General features: G+C 33.3%; 3 protein-coding genes across 3 annotated transcripts; 1 reads left to right on the forward strand and 2 right to left on the reverse strand.

Moving 5' to 3' along the window:
- Nucleotides 1-294: 294 nt before the first annotated feature.
- HELRODRAFT_185203 (hypothetical protein) lies at nt 295-10,089 on the reverse strand. The gene is made up of 19 exons (XM_009032344.1): nt 9,932-10,089; nt 9,623-9,712; nt 8,174-8,264; nt 7,248-7,368; nt 6,701-6,775; nt 5,954-6,025; nt 5,663-5,742; nt 5,225-5,305; nt 4,852-4,977; nt 4,537-4,645; nt 3,915-4,094; nt 3,230-3,369; nt 2,940-2,989; nt 2,667-2,736; nt 2,287-2,348; nt 1,762-1,851; nt 1,252-1,351; nt 1,005-1,062; nt 295-765 (listed from the first exon to the last, which is right to left on the reverse strand). The coding sequence occupies exons 1-19, from the start codon at nt 9,985-9,987 to the stop codon at nt 623-625; spliced, it is 1,794 nt and encodes a 597-aa protein (XP_009030592.1). The 5' UTR covers nt 9,988-10,089; the 3' UTR covers nt 295-622.
- Nucleotides 10,090-10,399: 310 nt separating this feature from the next.
- On the forward strand, nt 10,400-14,552 carry HELRODRAFT_165872 (hypothetical protein; the record flags this gene model as incomplete). Its single annotated transcript, XM_009032345.1, has 7 exons — nt 10,400-10,636; nt 11,319-11,462; nt 12,392-12,486; nt 12,953-12,992; nt 13,300-13,405; nt 13,802-13,905; nt 14,358-14,552. 7 exons carry the CDS (start codon nt 10,400-10,402, stop codon nt 14,550-14,552), a joined length of 921 nt encoding a protein of 306 aa, XP_009030593.1.
- Nucleotides 14,553-15,735: 1,183 nt separating this feature from the next.
- HELRODRAFT_189815 (hypothetical protein) lies at nt 15,736-18,552 on the reverse strand (the record flags this gene model as incomplete). Its single annotated transcript, XM_009032346.1, has 5 exons — nt 15,736-15,972; nt 16,100-16,192; nt 17,587-17,642; nt 18,240-18,390; nt 18,442-18,552. The coding sequence occupies 5 exons, from the start codon at nt 18,550-18,552 to the stop codon at nt 15,736-15,738; spliced, it is 648 nt and encodes a 215-aa protein (XP_009030594.1).
- Nucleotides 18,553-20,809: the final 2,257 nt, after the last annotated feature.

The following is a 20,809-nucleotide window of genomic DNA, read 5'->3' on the forward strand; positions in this document are numbered from 1 at the left end:
AGTTGAAAAAAATAGAAAACTTTGACAATAAAAAAAGAGACAAAACAGATAAGCGTTTGAATGAAACTACTAGGAATCAGTTAAAGACAGAAGTAAAACGAAATCATAAGAAACCAGCTTGTATTGCAGTTAAATAAAACAGTTAAATAAAACCTAATGAGGAAAAGAAGTTAGAAGACTTGCCAAAAATTGTTAATTACATTACGGAACGGATTGGAGCGGAAATATTAAATTCGTTATGATCAAAAAAGTACGTTTTACAGCCAAAAAGATAAGCATAGCTACCAAATAAGGTTTTTAAAATTTCACATAACTAATTATTTATTTCAACTGACAACTCGACACAAGTTAACGCCACATTGATTTACAATATTCCGACTAAATCTAAAAAACAAAAAATCTTTACTTCCAATCAAATAATAAATCAGCAACTTTTTTGGAAACATGGATGAACAGTAATTCTTAGTAATTAATCATTTTATATTTAAAAAATTAAACATTAGGATGATAATTTAAGTAACATTAAATATGGCAATGAAACTTGGTGTATATTCATGATGATATCAATGCTGATATTAATACAATATTCATGATTCATTCGGTTAACTAGTTATTGTAAATATTATAACTTCGAAGCGGGAGGAATCATAAGATTGCCATTGCCAAAAATGTTATTTGGATCTAAGAATTGTTTAACAGCTCTCAAAGTTCCCAAACCAGGTGATGAAATGGTTCGCTCCAGAAATTCCTGTCTTATCTTTCCAACTAAAACGTTATAAGTAAGTATATTGTAGCACGATACGCGCTTTAACATTTAATATAATTAATGATTGGTACAAAGAATTTGGTTGCTTCATGTTTAACTTAGCAATTAAACTTGTTAAAAAATGTTCTATCCTTAGAGCGAGTTACTTAATGTTGATAAACTATTAATAATTAAAACGCAAATCGTTTATGGATTATGGATAGGCAAAATAGAAAAGTGATAGGCAAGCAGGACTTACCTCCATGGTGATGTGAAATACTGCCTCCATTGGCTAAAATTTCCTCCCTGGCACTTTTCTGATGTAACAAAATTTTAAGATTAGCTTTAAATGGCGCCATTGAATAAAAACAATAGAGTGGAATTAACAAGAGAATATGAGTTCTTAACATTACAAGTAAAATCAATTTTAAAACGAAATCTTCAAACAATCTGGGTGATTCATTAAATCAGTTCGGTAGTACAAATTAATAGCAAGCTGTACGTACCTCTATTTCTTCATAAACGTGGACAGGGTTGCTGATACCTCTGTAATTGAATCCAAAGTAGAAGTAGACACATGCTCCGGCGTCGTACGTTTGTGTCACTCTGTTGTTGTCGTAGAATAGAAATTCGCGATTGTTCATCAAATGGGAAATGAATAAAAATTATTTATATATATATATATATATATATATATATATATTATATATATATATATATATATATATATATATATATAATACTAACAAACATAAAATTGCAGCTCAAAAATTAATTACCGTTTAAAAATAATGTATATGTCAAACAAAAAACCAATAACATAAAGACCAGTTTTAATCAGCAATAAAGTTTTAACCAACAATAGAAAAGAATGAAGACATACAAAGAGACTGTGAAGCATTTGAGAAGATGGAATAGAAGAATGGATGTATCATTATATATTCTTATAAAATTTATGTGGTAGGCTAGATGAATATGTTGGGTTGGATGGAGAATATGATGGAACAATGGTAGACCTGCAAGTGGCATAAGGGGGAAATTGAATTCCATGTTTCGTGCACTCTCTTTTTATTCGATCCTTCGTGTTGCGACACAAGTCTAGCACCCTTCATTGTGCATTTGTGTATGTGTGCAATTTACGCAAATGCGGTAATATGTGTCCCCTAGCAAATGCATTCAAACACGTGTATTCATTCATATGCATCCATTCATTTATAGGTATTTGTGCATGCGTATTCACATTGTACGCACATGTATATATTCCTAAATTCAACAATTTAACACAATATCACTAAAGAAACGATCACTGAAAAGCATTCTTAACCAAAAATACATTTTTCGCAATCATAATATGCATCGCCATCACTAATTGATCAACCCCATCTCGCCAACCGAACGTTGTATTGGAAACTTTCACCATCCACGTTATGATCTTCATCATAATCTCATTATCATCTCATCATGTCATCATACGCAGTTATTTTAACCCCCTACATCACCAGTTTATTATCATCTCATCACTCCATCAACATCAGGCTAACCTATCCCAAGGAACTGATGTTTCGAATGATTCAGCGACAGTGCAATAATCAAATCCAATGTCCTACAAATGAGTTCAAGAATTAGTTAAGATGACGTTGCTGAACTAAAGTAACAAATAACATGGCGCTATAAAAATTTCAGTTATGCAGGATATGTGGGCTAGATGAATATGTTAGGTTGGATGGAGAATATGCAGGATATGTTTGTCAGCTGTCTCACATCAGAAAAATCTTTGTGAATAATTTCACAAAGTTTAATTCCAAATAACGTTGTGTGAAAATGGGAAAGATGGATGCCTAAAACGAGAAATAACATCATGTACAGAACTAGAGATGAAAATATATTTAATATACATTTTTAAAATGAACAGCAGACCAACCCTCAAATATGCAATCACGTAGGTCAACATATAACCCCTCTGCCCATTTTCTTCACCACCTGGGATGCCCCTATTCATAATTCACCATCATAATATGCCAACATTAGATTAATTCATCAACATAATATATCAACATTAGATTAATTCATCAACATAATATATAAATATTAGATTAATTCACCAACATAATACGTCAACATTAAATTAATTCACCAACATAAAATATAAATATTAGATTAATTCACCGACATAATATATCAACATTAGATTAACCCGTATTTTGATGCAATCTCATATACTTTCTTCTCACGACTTAAAACTTCCTGAAAATAATTAAAAAAAACACAATGAAATGAAAGTTTAAAATTAATCAACTCCACTGCATCAACCTAATAAAAACTGAAACTACATCGACAGCTGGAGCAATGAGAGGATCGTTTTCATTCTTAAAAACTCATCTAAAATTAATTTATCAACAAATAAGTGGAAATCCATCCCTGTTAGGCTTTTACATTGTGTAGTATTGTTCTCAAATGAAGTAGCAAGGAGAAACATTCACAAACATCTTTTGATCCTTCGAAGAGCAGCGTGGCCACGGCGATTTGCTGCAGGTCGAAGCCCTTAATCTTGGTGATGTAGACCTTCTTCAGGCCTTCCACCAGCGATGCCAGGAAGGATTTCACCTCGGGCTTCAACGCATGACCTTTCAAAGAACAATGGCGTGGTCATGATGGTGATTACAGCGATGGTTATGGTGATGATCAACGTGTTTGTCGAGCGTTACGTGGAAGTTGAAAAATATGCGACAACCTTTGAAAGCTGAAATATTCTTCAACTATTAAAAACAACTAATAAGTAAGAATAAAATTAATTTTTAACGATAGAAGTTGGCTAATTAAAATTATTATTTCCCACATATTAAACCTAATTTTTAAAACTTTTTAGTTAAATACCAATATTTGAAAGCACTCAAATTAACTTAATTAAACTTTACGTCTTCAAATCTATGAATTTGATTAAAATTCCAAAATGAAGCAATATTTTACAAAATCTAATTGTGAACAAGCAAAATGATTTTTAGTTATTTATTTAAATCAAAAAACTCAACATTGAATAATGCTGTATTTAAATTCTTCCTCATGCATCAGATGGCAGTCATTTGAGCCGAACCAGTCAACACGAAATAAATCAGAATTTTAAAATACTAATTAATAGATACAGAAAAGAATGAACCGAATACTCACTAACCAAACTGAAACTGTTCGTTGTCCATCAGTCGGATGGAGGCAGGCGCAACCCTCAACCTTGCAATCTCCTGCAAACACGCCACACCACTCGCAAAATCAGGGTACACAATGGAACCATACTTTCTAATTTCAGGGATGTGCCTGATTTTGATGGTCACCTCAGTCACCACCCCGAGTGTCCCTACAAATGTTTTCAAGTGTTTTCACCAGGGGTTAATGCTGTTTTACAGACAGCTAAAAAGTTATAATAAATCAAAAAAACCAGCTTGGATTGCGCGAAATTTATTTTGTAAAACATAATTCTGACAATTTTAATAAAATAATTTAATAAATTAATTAAAACATCAATCTAACAAGCTATTAAGAAGTATTATAATAGCTAGAAAATTATTTATATTAATTCTCTCTTAATTATTTCCCAGAGCCTTTAACAACACACAAGCCACATGTGAATACGCGTGAATCCGGGTATCAGGCATCACACCATTGCACGTGGCAGACGGAGATCTTCTTGTATTCGAAACCAGTCGATGCACCAGAGCAAAACCAGGCGCCTCCACCATCTCGCCGCCCAAATTTAATAATAGAATTTAATAAAAAAGATAAAATGCAGAAATATTGACCTTCAGATCCAAGAATGAAGTGATGGAGGTCAGGTCCCGACGACATCCTAGGCACCATGCAACTCTTCTCGAGAGTGCCTTTCGCGGTCACTGTCTTGAAGTGAACCACCTGAATCAGTTCAGTGCTTTGTCATCAACATTCAGTTAACATAACATTCAATGAACACCACAACATCATGTAATTCAACCTTCCTCAATCTCCTTCACTCATGCACAATTAAAAAGCACTAATCAATCAATAAATTAATCAATTAATTAATTAATCAATTAATTAGTCAATTAATTAATATAACAATAAATCACGACAGCTCCTACCAGATCTTCAATGTTGCCATAGATGTTCTTCTTCATGCCACTTGCCCTGGTAGCCACCCAACCTCCCAGAGTACTGAACTCGATGGAGTCTGGTTCGTGCCCTGTGCAGAGACCTCGAGCTGCTAACTTCAATGGTTGGAAGCGTATAAACAAACATTGTGGCCATCTTAAAAAACATGCCAGATTAGTTTCGATAACAAAATCATCTAAGAATGCTTAAGCCTAACCAAAATGAGATAAAACCTCAATATACGCTATTCCGAGATAAATACATCTTCACTGTCAACACGACACACGTCTTCCTTATCATCACCATCCTAATAACATCATCACCACCACCATCATCCTTTTTATCACCATCACGTGAAGTTACCCTCTTATCAAGGTCCTGCCCGACGATGCCGCTCTCACAGCATGCCACCATGTTCTTCTCATCAATCCACAATATACGTGACTGTTAATAATCATCAAATTGTTAATTACCATGATAATCCTCATTTCATTACGACGACGACCACCACCATCATCATCATCATTTCATTATCACCACCATCATCATCACCACCACCATCATCATCATCATTTCATTATCACCACCATCATCATCATACTGCCATGTTCTTCTTATCAATCCACAAATCCAAAAATTTAACCAGAAAGTTACTTTGTGCCACCATCATCATTTCATCACCACCATCATCAACATAACAAATTTAATGATCATCACCATCCGCGTCCGAGTCACCATCCCGTAACATTTACACCAAGCAGTATATTAATTACAAGAAATAAATTGACAGCTGATACTCGCCATCTGTGAAGTGTCCAGCGAAACAATCATTCTGACCTCATGCTCCGGACATTCAAGCGCGTTCGTCACGCTGGTACCACCTTCAATTACAACACTGCATTAACTTCATCTATAATATAAATTACATGAATACAAACATTGTCTGGTTAAACTCTGAAGATCAATTACATTGTTACATAATTACTACTAGAAGTAATTATTAAATTAGTTACTCAGCTGCTTAAGAGGTATGTTTTAAAGATTACAAAGATTACATGAACAAAAACTGCCATTATAAATTTCAGTGCAGACCTCCGAAAGGAATGATGACGACGTTGTGCACTTTGGCCAGCTCAACAATCTTCTCAACATCCGTGTGACCATCTAATTAAATGTTGTCTATTTAATGAATTTGTAATTTCAAAGTGGTGTACAATTTAAATTTTGACCAAATAAAATGAATCGGAGCGACATCTCGAGATAACTCATGAAATAAAGCTGAAAGATAGTAAGAAGCTCTTCTTAAATGACGACATGATGATTAAGGAAAGGTCATTGTACCACGTTCAGGGTTGGCTGTAAAACGATTAACATTGGCGGAAACAATTATATGACCTCGTTATGTAAACCTCATGACTAACTAACCAATTCGAATACTATCAGCTAGTTAATCTTGCATCAAAAAACTTATGGTCCGTTTTTAAAGGCTTAATCGAGGAAACAAATTTTGATCAATTGGTTTCTTTAGTCCATGCCAACATTTTCAATATTTTTAAATTTCTTAAATTTGCGTTTGAATTCTTCAGCTCATAATTTTTTCATTTCGATATATATATATTGAAAATTGTGAGAATGTAGAAACGATGTAAGAATGAATGAATTGATATTCATTCATCAATGTTAATGCTTAGTCTTAAATAATTGGTTAAAATTATTCAATTGAAAATAAATTAGCAATTTCAAAACTTTCAGAGAAAACCAGATGAAAGTTTTAAAATGAATGTTGAGAAGTCTAAAATCTCATTCATTTATGATGCGATAGAAAGTTGAGCAACATACTTGGCCAGACAACGAGGTCAGGAATCCTCTTGAACTTTCCTTCTCTCAATAAGAACAACTCGTGGAGTGTGTGACCTGAGTTAATGTTATTTCGGAAATAATAATTCAAATCAATACAATAGTAAAATAGTGATAAAAATTTATTCAGCGGTTACCAATGGATGGACCACATTTTTCTATTGATTACCATATAATGAAGCATGACCACTTCAATTTTATCCTGCACTCCTGAAAAGAGTGCATGCATTGAACGATCGAAACGCATGTATCTTTTATAGAATGCAATATAACGTAACGCAAAAAGCATAATGTTATATCCTTTTGAAGAGATATATGTATAATAATGCAGAGATGCACGTTAGCTAAGAAATCCTGTCATATAAAAGTATTGAAACTAATACGTGAACATGAAGGGTTTTGATTAAATACGATTATGAAGACAATTAAACTTGATGTTTTACGGGAGAAATAGTACTTGCAGCAGTATGAACATTTATTTTCCTATCATTAATTTCTGAAATATTGAAATAAATAAACGCGAAAGCACCGTGGGCCCTGAAGAGTCTATCATTTGGGTCATCGGAGTAGCATATGTTGGACATCTTGATGCTCTTCATGAAATCTTCATTTATGTTCGGGGCTGGAATGTTAGCAACCGTCATCTCAACCTGATTAGTTTAAAATTTACTTTGAGAACATTGCAGTAACGAAAAAATTCAGTAAATAAATAACAAAACAAGTCAATTGGAAGTAATAAAATGCGTAAATTAGCATGAATTTCATAGTTTGTTCATACACAACAAAGCAATCAATTAGGTAAGCAACCTAGATATTGCAAGTTTGTCATTTTATTAACAACATTCTTTCTTTTTATGTACACAATTTTCAACTTGACTAATTTCATCCTATCTTTAAGTTGAAACCAGTTGCAATTTGGTCTTATTTAAATTACTTATTGTCTTCTATATGTCAAGCACCATTGTAGTTTCTTTTCTGGTACTCTCACAATCTTGATCAACATCATATTTGACCTGGAAATTGCTACCAAATCAATGCATCTCCAATTATTTCAGTAACGTTGAGTTTGACATCTTCACTATGTTCTCATCACTTCTCTCTCTCTCTCTCTCTCTCACATACACACACACAGACACACACACACACACACACACATCCTCCAAGTAAGAGAAGGTACACAAAAACTAAGAATAATGATAATGTTTGAAATCGTGATGATCTAACAAAATGGTTGAAAATGTCTTACCTTTTATAGTGAATTATATGCTACATGACACTTTACGGATTTAAAATATTGAAAAATAAAAATTTATTTAAATGTAAAACTCTTAAACTCTTTAAAAGGTGCACGGCAAATCTCAAGTTACACAACATTTTAAGCCATGAACAAATAATAAGAAAGAAGAAAAATTAACTAAAATATAAACTTAATGGGTGAGAAAGTTAAGAGGTAACCTGAGCAGGTGACTTGTGATTGATGTCAATGCCAACAGTTTTAGTCATCCATTCTCTTAGGTGTGGCATCACATGGCCGCTGAGTTTGTATCTATTTGAATGAACAGGAAAAAATCTAACAAATTCCTACAGAGAACTATGTTCCAATAACATAAAAACAATTAAATTCAAAAAAAATTAATATTCAGTCAGACCTCCTAATAACGAATTTCTATATAACGAAAACCTCTATATAACGAATTTTTTATTTTCCATGGAATTTTACACATAAAACTGTTTTTATAGAAAGAAAATAATTTCTCTATAATGTACAAAATTATAAATGTTGAACATAGTAATCTAAAAGTTAGGCATGTATTATGCTTTTTGCTATATACACATAATGTTAGTATTTATTTACATTTAACATTACAAATTTTCATATTTTTCCATTTGTACTGTATATTATTACCTTTTGTTATAAAAATGAATGATTAATGGCCTGTTTTTCATAAATATATAGCATATAAACACCTTTTAAGTGATATAGAATTTTTTCCTGAACAAATTCTAAGTAACAAAATTTCTATCTATATAGCAAATTCATTTCCTGAAACTATCAAGTTTGTTGTACAGAGGTTTAACTATATATATATATATATATATATATATATATAAATATATACACACCATGCATTCTCAAACACGCTTACATAAAAAACGCATCCATACACATAACTATATAAGATTAACTAAGAACCAAACTGATTACTGACCATACCTGCATTTAAACATACACCCACAACCAACTGAACAGCAGTCATACAGTGATATATCAACTTACCCACTTAACCAATTCAACAGCATTTATACAATAAATATTGTACCAACATGCATTTCACACATATAACTGTTTTTTATTCCATATATTTTCCACCAAAATTTTACTGCCCTTTTGGTGCTCTAGATGATGCTGTTTTTTTTAAATAAGGTCAGAAGTACAAAGTCAACTATTTCTAAAATTTGAAAGATATTCACTTTAAAAACAAATTTTTAACTAAGATCTATTTTTTTCTAAAACTGTTTATATTAACTGATGCAAATTTGATTGTTTAACATTTCCTTTTTAATTTTGAAAAAATTGAATATTAACAAAAATAATATTTCAAAAAAGTAAATCTCTGCAGCAAATGACATTGCTGCTTTATTTCTGCTTCCTGTTTAGTGTTTATCAAAATATTTTCATTATTATTGTCACTATGTCATTATTTCAGTTCCTTTTTGAATGATTTTGAAAAATTTCAAAACTCAAACTGCAAAAAGTTAAATTAGATACTATAGACTACACACATAACATTATAACATTTAGTACAACATACACACATAATGTATTATATTATACAATATACATACACACATAACATATTAACCACACACATCTCACATATCTTATAAATAACATATAACAACCTTTCTCCAGAAAACTCAACTTGGCCATCTTTATTGATGAAAAACTTTGAATCTTTGTAGCCCCAGCCATTCCATTTTAATAATTCCTGCCTAAAATAAAAATTATAAATAAACTAATATTGAAATTAATAAACTGTGAAGCATCATTATATGGAACATAATACAACAAAGGATACAGTCAAATCAAGCAAAACATTATAAGATTTAAAATACAAGAATAAGACGCTGCAATTGTACTTTGATCCATCATTAGCATTTTTAATTTTAAAAACATTTTTATATAAAATTTTTAGTTTTTTTTATTTTTACCTTCGTTTAGGAATGGTGTTTGGTTGTTGTTCAACAGGCAATTTAGATTTAGACATCTTGTTTGATTTGTACAATAAAATAAAATTCGCGCTCTCGTTGACAAATGTCGTCAAGCAAATTTAAAACTATTTCGTTAAGTCTTACTGACGGCGAAAACTGGAATACACCTGACTGCAACAAAAAATGACTTAACTTTAAATTCACTTTTAACAAGACACAAGATACGAAGAACAATATTTTAAGATATATATTTCAAGTTAATAAAATTAAAAAAGTTATAAACATTTTTTAATTAACATTATTATTGGTGAAAACTTGTTATTTAAACATTTATTATTAGAATAAATTTTTTTATAAAATAAGAAAAATGATATTACGAAACATTCAAAAATCAGCTGATTCTGTCTTTTATCTCCATTTTGCTCCATCTTTCTTTTTACTGAACTTTTTGTTTTACTGACGGAAAAAATGAGCGAGCAGCATGAGACGGCGTCGACTGCTTTCAACACTCAGAGCCTGGATTCGAATGCTACAGCTGCCTCCAACTTGCGCATGGACTGCTCGTCTGCATCGTCGACCATGGAGTTTGAAGCTAAAAGGTTCAAGTCTGAGCATTTTGAGTCTGAACCACCTCTAGAAGAACGTTTGGTTGGGGTCCTGTGCTGTGTCGTCTGCCTCGACCTGCCCAATCAGACCTTCTTTCAAGTACAGTACACCATATCTTTTTTTGGTTGCAACTTTTTCAGAAAATTGGTTGTCCATTTTTTCTCTTTTTCTGTAGTTTTTTTTCCAGTTTTCTTTATGCTTCCTTTGTCTGTTTATCTAATTAAAGTTCATTGTCTTTTAACAAAATGAAGTGTGCTTTACACAGAAATAGTGGTGATGTGTAATTTCTTATATTTAATCAACTATTTTGAAAGTGTGTACAAAATAACTAAATTTTATTTTTTTTAATTTTTTTGTCTTTTGAGGAAAAAAATAATGTATTGTTGTTGAATTGAAAAATTAGGATTTTTGAGTATTTATGTTAAACTATTCAAAGTAGCACTTCTTTTCTCACATTTTACATGACAACTGTTCTGAACAGCCATGAAATAAAAGGACAGTATCAGCCAGCCACAATACTTCACCACCTGTCATCCTCTCTCTGCCATCTTACTCAGCATTTCAATCAAACAATTTTCATTTATATTAAGATTCTCAATAAATAACCCACTAGAAGCATTCAACAATTTGTTTTGTTGTTCAATTGAAAAATTTCATAATGTTTTTGTTTATTCTTTCATTTCCTTTTTCTTTCCATCTGTGTTAATGTGCAATAATTATACAATGGCATATCGAATGGTAAACAAATTGAACTGTTTTATTTGGTCTTTTCTTCTCACAGTGCACGAATGGACACCTGATGTGCATCAGCTGTCTCACTCACTTGTTGGCCGATGCCCGAATTAAAGATGAGAACTCGACGTGTCCGCAGTGCAGATGTGAGATCAACAGGAATGTCTGCATTAGAAATCTGGCTGTTGAAAAGGTGGATGTGTGGTGTTGCTGTCTTGTTTGTTGTTGCTGCTGTGTTTGTTATTGCTGCTGTGTTGTTGCTGTTCCATGATAATGTAATCCCTATGTTTGTTTTGTTATTATGGTTTTCATAATGGTAATGTTAGCCACTATTTTCAATATGTTGGTCACTAACTGGTCTTCAAATCCTTCACATTTATGAGGCCCTCAATGCTAGTGGTTGTCATCATTTGGTTGACTACTTGTTCATTTTCTCAATCATTCAGTTTATGAATTTTCATTAACTCTTTCATCATCTTAATGGCTCGATTGTTGATCTTACTGCCACCTATCATATCCATACTCATTTACTCATTGGGTCAGTGAGTTATTCATTTATTTCTTCATTAGAACATTGCTCTGGTCACTTATATACCAGGCACACTCACTTATCTACACACCTACTAACTAGTTAACTACCTACCTACCTGCCTACCTACCTACCTGCCTACCTACCTACCTGCCTGCCTGCCTACCTATCTACCTACCTGCCTGCCTACCTGCCTACCTGCCTACCTACCTACCTACCTACCTACCTACCTACCTACCTACCTACCTACCTACCTACCTACCTACCTACCTACCTACCTACCTACCTGCCTACCTGCTTACCTACCTACCTACCTACCTGCCTACCTACCTACCTACCTACCTACCTACCTACCTACCTACCTACCTGCCAGTCCAACTAGTCATCCACTTATTTTCTTGATGAAACATTCACCACCATTTTATTTACTCCCATAAAGAACACTTATATTTTATTTTCATTTGATCCACAGTAACTTTAAAAAATTCCATGTTATTGTTTCACTCATGAAGGTCCTTTCATCATTATAATTTTATAACTGGGTCAGTTATTTGGTTCTTGGTAAGCGAAGATATTGTCGAAAATTTATGAAGGCCATTTCAGAGCTGCCCATTCTGTGCGGCCACTGCTCGAAGCAGATGCCCAGAAGTGCACTGGACAACCACGAGAAGAACCTCTGTCCAGACAGGTTTTAATGGTGATGACGAAGATGGTGATGATGAGGAAGATGATGGTGATGGTGGTGATGATGATGCTAGAGATAGATGATTATGATGATGATGACTTGGTAAAGAAGAAGAAGAGGATGATGATGATGATTGGGACTGTGGTGATGCTGAAGTTCATGATAGTGATGATGATTGCAAGAATGATGATGATGATTGTAAGGGTGATGATGATGATCATGAGGTGATGATGAGGATGGAGAGGAGGATAATGGTAATGAGGATTGTTTTTATGTTGAGTTTGGTGGATTTTGACATGAGTGGCAAAATGGTTCGTCTTTCTGGCAGTGGTTGTGTTTATGGTTTTATTTCTTGTTCTCTTGTTCTTATAATTAAGATTATGATTTGGTTTACATGACAGATATTGTAATAAAATTTTTGAAATTGTGTGCAAATTTCTCCACTTCTATATTTTTGTATACTGACCAGACTAGTTCAATGTTCATACACAAAGTTGGGCTGTACGTGGGTTGATAAGTTCTGCATGCTTCAAAATCATGAAAACAACTGCAACATCTCCAAGTTATCAGGTTGTTTGATTGAATCCGGTTTGCTGATTGGTTGGTTGATTTGCAGGCTGGTTGGTTGATAGGGTGGCTGGGATTGATTGGTTAGTCTGTTGGCTGGCTGGTTAGTTGGCTGGGATTGGTTGGTTGGTTGGTTGGATGATTGGTAGAAAATTTGATTTTATTGGTGCTAATGGTTATCACTTTTCCAATCATCATCATCTTCATCATCATTATATTCTTCATGCATCATCATCATCGTCAGGACAGGAAGTTCTGCCTTCAGTGCAGCAGGCACTTGCTGAGAAGAACAAGGAGATGTCTGTCTTCAGGAGCATCTATGACCTGCTCAGTGCCGAGAAGATTGTTCCTATTGGTCAGTTGTTGTTGGGGATGTTAATGATGATGTGCATGATGATGGTGATGATGACGGTGTGGATGGTGATGATGATGACCGGCAATTGCAACATACGTTGAGCAGTGAACACGCTGCAGAACATGAGGCCTCTGCATCGTCTTCTATGTTTGCGTGTGTCTGCATCCATATAGACAGCTGCCCAGCAACAGCAAATTAATTTGAGAAATGAAACTCTTGTTGTTTGAGCTAAAGGGTCAAATACTCAAGTGTCCAGTGCCACTATCACTCATCTTAACATTGTCATCACTCACAACCTTTTCATCATCATCACTACGTCATCATCGTCATCACTACGTCATCATCGTCATCACTACGTCGTCACTACCGTCGTCTTCTTCATCACCACCACCACAGACGCGCAGTTGCGTCCAGGCCGAACAGACGAGTACATCCCGAAGTTGTTCTACGAGTCGAACAGGTTCACTGCTCATAGCTATCAATGGACGGTGAAGGCGAGGGTGAACGAGAGTGAGAACAGCAACCCACTGCACAGCATCACGAGGACTCTCAGCTATCAACTCAGTCTCAAGAGCAAGCTGGCAGCTGGTTCTATTCTGGTTGGTTGATTGATTGGCTGGCTGGCTGGTTGGTTGGTTGGTTGGTTGGTTGACTGGCTGGCTGGTTGGTTGAATGAATTATTGATAGGAAAGTTGATTATTTTAGTAATTTGTAAATTTTTATTCGTTGGTTATTCAATCAACTAATCATTTCTTTCGCCCAATGATAATATAACAGCAGCAGTAATAACATTATAATAATGAATAAAAGTCAATATACCGGCATGAGAACATACATTGATAAAAATATCATTTAAATTTGATATGCGTATAGTATAATCTACTCAACCTAGCAACTCACCTTTTTCCAGCCCACCTCACCCCACTCCACCCCACCCCACCCCACCTTACAGCTCTCGTACGTGGCAGTGAAGGGCCCGTTCGGGGAGGTGCCCATCAACCCGGCCATCCACGACTTCGAGTTTTCCTCTGAGAATTCAGACTCTGCCTACAAGGAACTCATCCTGCCAAGCTCCACCGACTGCAACAGGCTGCTGGCTGGAAAGACCATCAACATCAGACTGATCATCGTGCAGAACGTTAAGTAGCTATGAGGATGGTGACGACGACGACGACGATGACGAATGGGAGGATGATGAGGATGACGATGAAGGAGATGATAAAGAAGAAGATGATGATTGTAGTGATAATGATGCTAATGATGGTAATATTAAATACATTTTAATAATGTTGAATTGTCACATTTTTAGATATCATAGCGCGCATAGAACATGTTTTTCTTCTTAATCATTCTATTTTTTAAATTCTCTATTGTTAAGTAGGGGAGCTGAGAAAGACTTCTAAACGAATTACATCGTTGCTTACAATGAACAATAACCATTAGACATCCATTGACTGCTTATAAACAGTCTTTAATGTTTCAATTTTAAATGTATTTACTTGTATAGTATTTGAATGTGTATATAAATTTATTTGTACGATTATTTGTCCGTTTGTTTATTGATCTTTTTATTTATTTATTTGTATATTAATGCACTCATTAATTAATTAATTAATTAATTAATTATTTGATTCATTTCATTATTTGCTTATTTATTTATTCATTTATTTATTTTTTTAAAATGTTAATGAGTCGATTATTTTATTCACGTTTATTCTCTGTTACGTCTTTTTTTTGTATAAAATTTCTATTTTTAAACTTCCCATAAATAATAACAGTCGATGATTTTCGACATTACGTGAGTTTGTATGCTTAATTTCAAATCTTGGTGACTTTGTTGAGGTCCTGTGGTCATGGTCAGCCTCTAGCTGGTTCTTTAATTCATGTTTTCATTATTATAATAATAATTTACGTCGTAATTCACATTACATTTTATTATTATTCGTATTATTTTATTATAATTCATACTCTATTTCAAATTGTTTTTTTTTTCATATTGTTATTCTTGTTACAATTCACGTTAAAACTTTGTAAATATAAGGAGCCATCGAATACCTACCCGCTCATGTCATCGTCCATTTATTCGCCTCTATTTAATACATTTGTCTGCTACTGATACATCTTCAGCGTTTTTTTTATTTGCATCAGCTAATCCATTCAAATTTTCTTTATTCAAATGTTTTTTATCTATTTTAAGTTTCTTCCATGGAATCTACCTTTAGCACAGTCACAAGTACGGAGTTCGCTTTACCGCTTAATTAGTTAGATGCAATTTACTCTTTTATATATTGCACCGGGATTTAGCCCATTATAATGTGTTAAGCGGTTTGTTAGACAAAGTCGCTTGGTTCGCCGTCAAGTGCTGCCGAGCGGTTTTTTTTGTGGTTGCGTTGCATTACGTGTGAGTGTGATGTGTTGTGCAGCTTAATTCGCTTCTTATGCTCTTCTATATTTGAAAGAAATGTTGAATCCTTTTTTATATAAATGTATTCACTACCAGTGACAATGGAAATAATGAGGTTAATTTTAATGAAGATGTAAATGTATTTTTTTAATTGTAATTGCACCTACAAATGCGTGTGCATTGTTATCATTTGAATGAATTTTCAAGCGTATTCATTTTTCTTCATACGAGGTTATTATTTTAACTTTTTGTTTTGTCCTTTTGCGTATGGGTGCATTCGTGCTTCTTACTGAATAAAATTCAACATTAAGTTCATGTTCACGTTGAATAGGATTCGGGAAAAGACTACTGACTGCCTCGCGGCCTCCACAAGGAAGAGGCATCTACAATAAACATAAACAAATGACCAAACAAAGATTTGAATTAAGACGGGCCACCAACTCTTTCTATTTTGAAATATGAAAATAATTTGGAGCTCCGTCCCTTCCTTGCCCAACTCCAGATCCGGTCTGCAAGTTGAATGAGGATTATCTGTTTATTCATACACACACACACACACACACACACACACACACACACACACACACATATATATATATATATATATAACACTTGTATTAAAAGAAGAATGCAAGCTTTTGAAATGCTAATGAGAACAACTATTTTTATTTCGTTGTTGTTGTTGTAGTAATTATTATTATATTGTTGTTCGTTGATGAAGGTTGTGATGATGATGATGATGATGATCGTCATCATAGTTAACAAGATTAACAGTATAACAAACTTAAAATACATTGACAGAAATGACATGAATGTTTATTGTACTGCGTATATATGATGGCAGTATGTATGTATGCGTGTATGTATGTATGTTTGTATGTATGTGTGTCTGTGTCTCTTTATGTGTACATGTTTGTATTCGAAATTTTAGTAAGAAAAGAAAAACACAACAGTTGCTTTTATTTGACATCATCAAAAGATGAAAAGTGACGAAATTAAAATTTGTTAAATGTCAATTTTTTAAAAAGTTCAGATTTTAAACAAATATAACAAATTATCGATCGATAAAAAATAATTATCACGAAACATGAATATTTAGTAAGGACAGTTCACAGCATATCATAATGACTAAATCAACATACCAAACAGAAATTATTCATGCGTGCATATATACAAAGTAAATCAGGAAATATCCAAAAATTATATAACCAAAATAAGAAACCAGTCAACATTTTACAAATAAATGAATAGACATTATTAAAAAGATTGTTCAAAAATGGTAAAATTTAAGGCGACGACAAAAAAAATTGTAGTTTGTTTTGTTGGTGTTGTGTGGTGCTAAGAAGCGAAAACAAACACACCACAAAAAAAAATATTAAAAAGTCGCAAGAATAGTAGTCAGTCACCTACCTACAATTAAATTACTCTCAGGGCCCTAGCTTACCTGTAATGATAACTCAACTCATTTATTTTACATATTTTAACGTTTTAATTTTACTTGAAGCTTTTAATTTATGTTAATGTTAATATTTTACTTGAAACTTTTTAACTAATGTTAAGCCCTAGCCTACCTACAGTTGTTCAACTCATCTCAATCCCTAACTTACTTATGAATTAACTTAAGTCCGGTAAAGAAAATAGAAAGTTGAAGAGAAACATAACAACGACACCGATTGAATGGATGTTGTGTATGTGTGTGTTGTATTTATGTGTGTGCGTGTATGTAAATGTGCGCGCGCGTACCCTCCAGAAACTTCTTCACCCACTACGGACAAACCTCCATTGCACCGACCATCATCTGACACGCACCGAGGAAATGAATTTTACCGGATACTGAAAAACAAAATTGAAAGAAAAAGTTAATTTTTTAAAATAAAAAACAAGCCATTGAAAAAAAGTAAGAAGCAACTTATCTTACCAAGAGATTACCATCATGAAACGTGCCGACTCCCACCACAACCCACCTCTGATCATTCTGTAGACAAATTTTTTTATTGGCTTAGTAGTAAATGAATGTTAAAACGAAAGAACAAACGAATAAATGATTGAGCGAATGATTGAGTGATTGAATGAATTAACCAATCTATGATTCAATGAATGAATAGAGTGAGTCAATTAATGGATGAAAGAAAGATTGTGTGACAAAATGAATGAATGAAAAAAATAAAAACAACGAAACTAAACCATACTTCAAAAATCGTTGTTGTTTTCTTAGAGTTGTTATCGGAACGATCATCATGAGACCACCATCTGAAACGTGCTGACGCCCACCACTGCCCACCTCTCATCAGTCTGTAGACAAGTTATTTTTATTAGCTTAGTAGTAAATTAATGTTAGAATCTTAGAAGCAAAAAATTATGAAATGGAAATAATGGCAAATAAATGATATTTGAAAATAATAAAGAGAGTAAAATGTGAAAAAAACTTACCGTCGTCCATTCGACAAAGGCAAAATGATGAGTGCCTTCCGTTTCCTGCGTTGTCCTCCAAAACTGGTGTCAGTCCTCCTCGAGATTGTTGTTGAAACACAGCCCGTGGAATGGAGAAAGAGAAAATTCTCATCAGAAAGCTTAGCGGTGCCTGCATCTTAAATTGCTTAATAAAAATAATCCTATCTACCTATTCAATTACCTTAACTAATCTATAATAAATTGTTAATGGTACGATAGTCGAAAGTTCCCCTTCATTCTCCCTCCTTGCACAGAGGTTCACCGACAGCCAGGGCACCGGATAGTAAACCATTGCCGAGCGGATAGTAGACTACTGCCTTGCGGATAGTAAACCATTTGCCGTCCGGAAGCCGTGCGGGTAGTAGACTATGGCCATGCCGCATAGTAAATACATATTAATATGCTTAAAACATTGTAGTAATTCTCTTTTAATTTTATTAAATAAAATTATGATTTTATTAAATAAAATTATGTAATATTAAATTATTGTTGTTAATTTGAATATAAAAATTATACTTTTGGTCCTGTGAAATCCGGTGGTTTTTTACTGAAGCCGAATGTTGGCTAAGTAGGATTGAACTAAAGTCACCCTTTTTTACACTATTCGATCATGTTAAAAATTTATTTGCTCATGAAATAAACGACCTAAATAGATCAAAATTGTTATTTGAACAACTATCTTCATTATATTCAATGAATATTTTACATTCCGCTGGTGCTCATAGAAATTATAGTTGCTGAAATCATACGTTGGCTTACTGCAGTGGCTTACTGGGTCTCATGCAACAGTGTCATGGCAGTTTTCTTTACATATAATGCTTTAAATAAGTCAATATATTCATTTCACAATTATTTTTGTCAATATAAATAAATTGCTTTTGTCTGGTAAAATACAGTGGCCAAGTAAAGCCGTATTTGGCTTAATCGGATTTTTTTTTCATATATAAAATACTATGAGATCAATCAATCAACCAATCAATCAACCAACCATTCATTCAATCAACTAGTCAACTAACCAATCAATGAACCATATTTGAAAAATATTTGCAAGGCTTGTTCAAACTCGAACAAACACTTAACTGTACAGATCTACAAACAATTTCGAGATTTTAGTAAAGAAAGAAAAACACAATAGTTGCTTTTATTAAATCAAGAAATATCCAAAAATTATATAACCAAATTAAAGAAACTTGAAACCAGTCAACATTTAATAAATAATCAAATAAATAAATAGACGTTATTAAAAAGATTGTTCAAAAAGGTAAAATTTAAGGCGACGACGAGAATAAAATGTAGTTTGTTTTGTTGGTGTGGGGCTGTGAAGCGAAAACAAACACATCACAAAAAACTAGTAAAAAGTCGCAAGAATAGTAGTCAGTCACCTACCTACAATTAAATTACTCTCAGGGCCCTAGCTTATTTATAATCATTAACTCAACTCACCTACCTACAAATATGTTTTTCTACGTTTTTGGAATTTTACATGTTTTAGGTATTTTATTTTACATATTTCAGCGTTTTTATTTTACTTGAAACTTTTTAACTAATGTTAAGCCCTTGCCTACCTACGATTGTTCAACTCATCTCAATCCCTAACTTACCTATGAATAAAATTAAGTCCGGTAAAGAAAATAGAAAGTTGAAGAGAAACATAACAACGACACCGATTGAATGGATGTTGTGTATGTGTGTGTTGTATTGATGTATGTGCGTAAATGTGCGCGCGTTTACTCTCCAGAAACTTCTTATTGTCATCTTCGAATTGTCATCGGAACGATCATCATGAGACCACCATCTGAAACGTGATGACGCCCGCCACAACCCACCTCTCATCATTCTGTAGAAAAATTTTTTTATTAGCCTAGTAATAAATGAATGTTAGAATCTTAGAAGAAAAAAATTCTAAAATGAAAATAATGGCAAATAAATAAACTTCTTATTGTCATCTTCGAATTGTCATCGGAACGATCATCATGAGACCACCATCTGAAACGTGCTGACGCCCGCCACAACCCACCTCTCATCATTCTGTAGAAACATTTTTTTATTAGCCTATTAATGAATGAATGTTAGAATCTTAAAAGAAAAAAATTCTAAAATGAAAATAATGGCAAATAAATAAACTTCTTATTGTCATCTTCGAATTGTCATCGGAACGATCATCATGAGACCACCATCTGAAACGTGCTGACGCCCACCACAACCCACCTCTCATCATTCTGTAGACAAATTTTTTTATTAGCCTAGTAATGAATGAATGTTAGAATCTTAAAAGAAAAAAATTATAAAATGAAAATAATGGCAAATAAATAATATTTTAAAATAATAAAGAGAGTAAAATGTAAAAAAAATTTACTTTCGTCCATTCGACAAAGGCAGAATGTTGAATGCCTGAGTGAGTCAAGAGTCAATGAATTAATTAATGATTCAATGATTAAAAAAATAAATTAATGGAAAAATGATTTGAAAGATTGAGTGATAAAATGAATGAATAAACGAACGAATGAATGAATGAATAAACGAACGAATGAATGAATGAATGAATGAAT

This window comes from Helobdella robusta, assembly GCF_000326865.2.
Source record: "Helobdella robusta unplaced genomic scaffold HELROscaffold_8, whole genome shotgun sequence".
NCBI classification, from domain to species: domain Eukaryota; kingdom Metazoa; phylum Annelida; class Clitellata; order Rhynchobdellida; family Glossiphoniidae; genus Helobdella; species Helobdella robusta.

Coding starts and splice junctions, on each gene's coding strand:
- HELRODRAFT_185203 (XM_009032344.1), bottom strand. CDS start 9,987: ATGTCTAAATCTAAATTGCCTGTTGAACAACAACCAAACACCATTCCT. Junction 4,978..5,224: donor GGCAGGACCTTGATAAGAGG/GTAACTTCACGT, acceptor CAACCATTGAAG/TTAGCAGCTCGAGGTCTCTG. Junction 2,349..2,666: donor ACGTGATTGCATATTTGAGG/GTTGGTCTGCTG, acceptor ACTCATTTGTAG/GACATTGGATTTGATTATTG.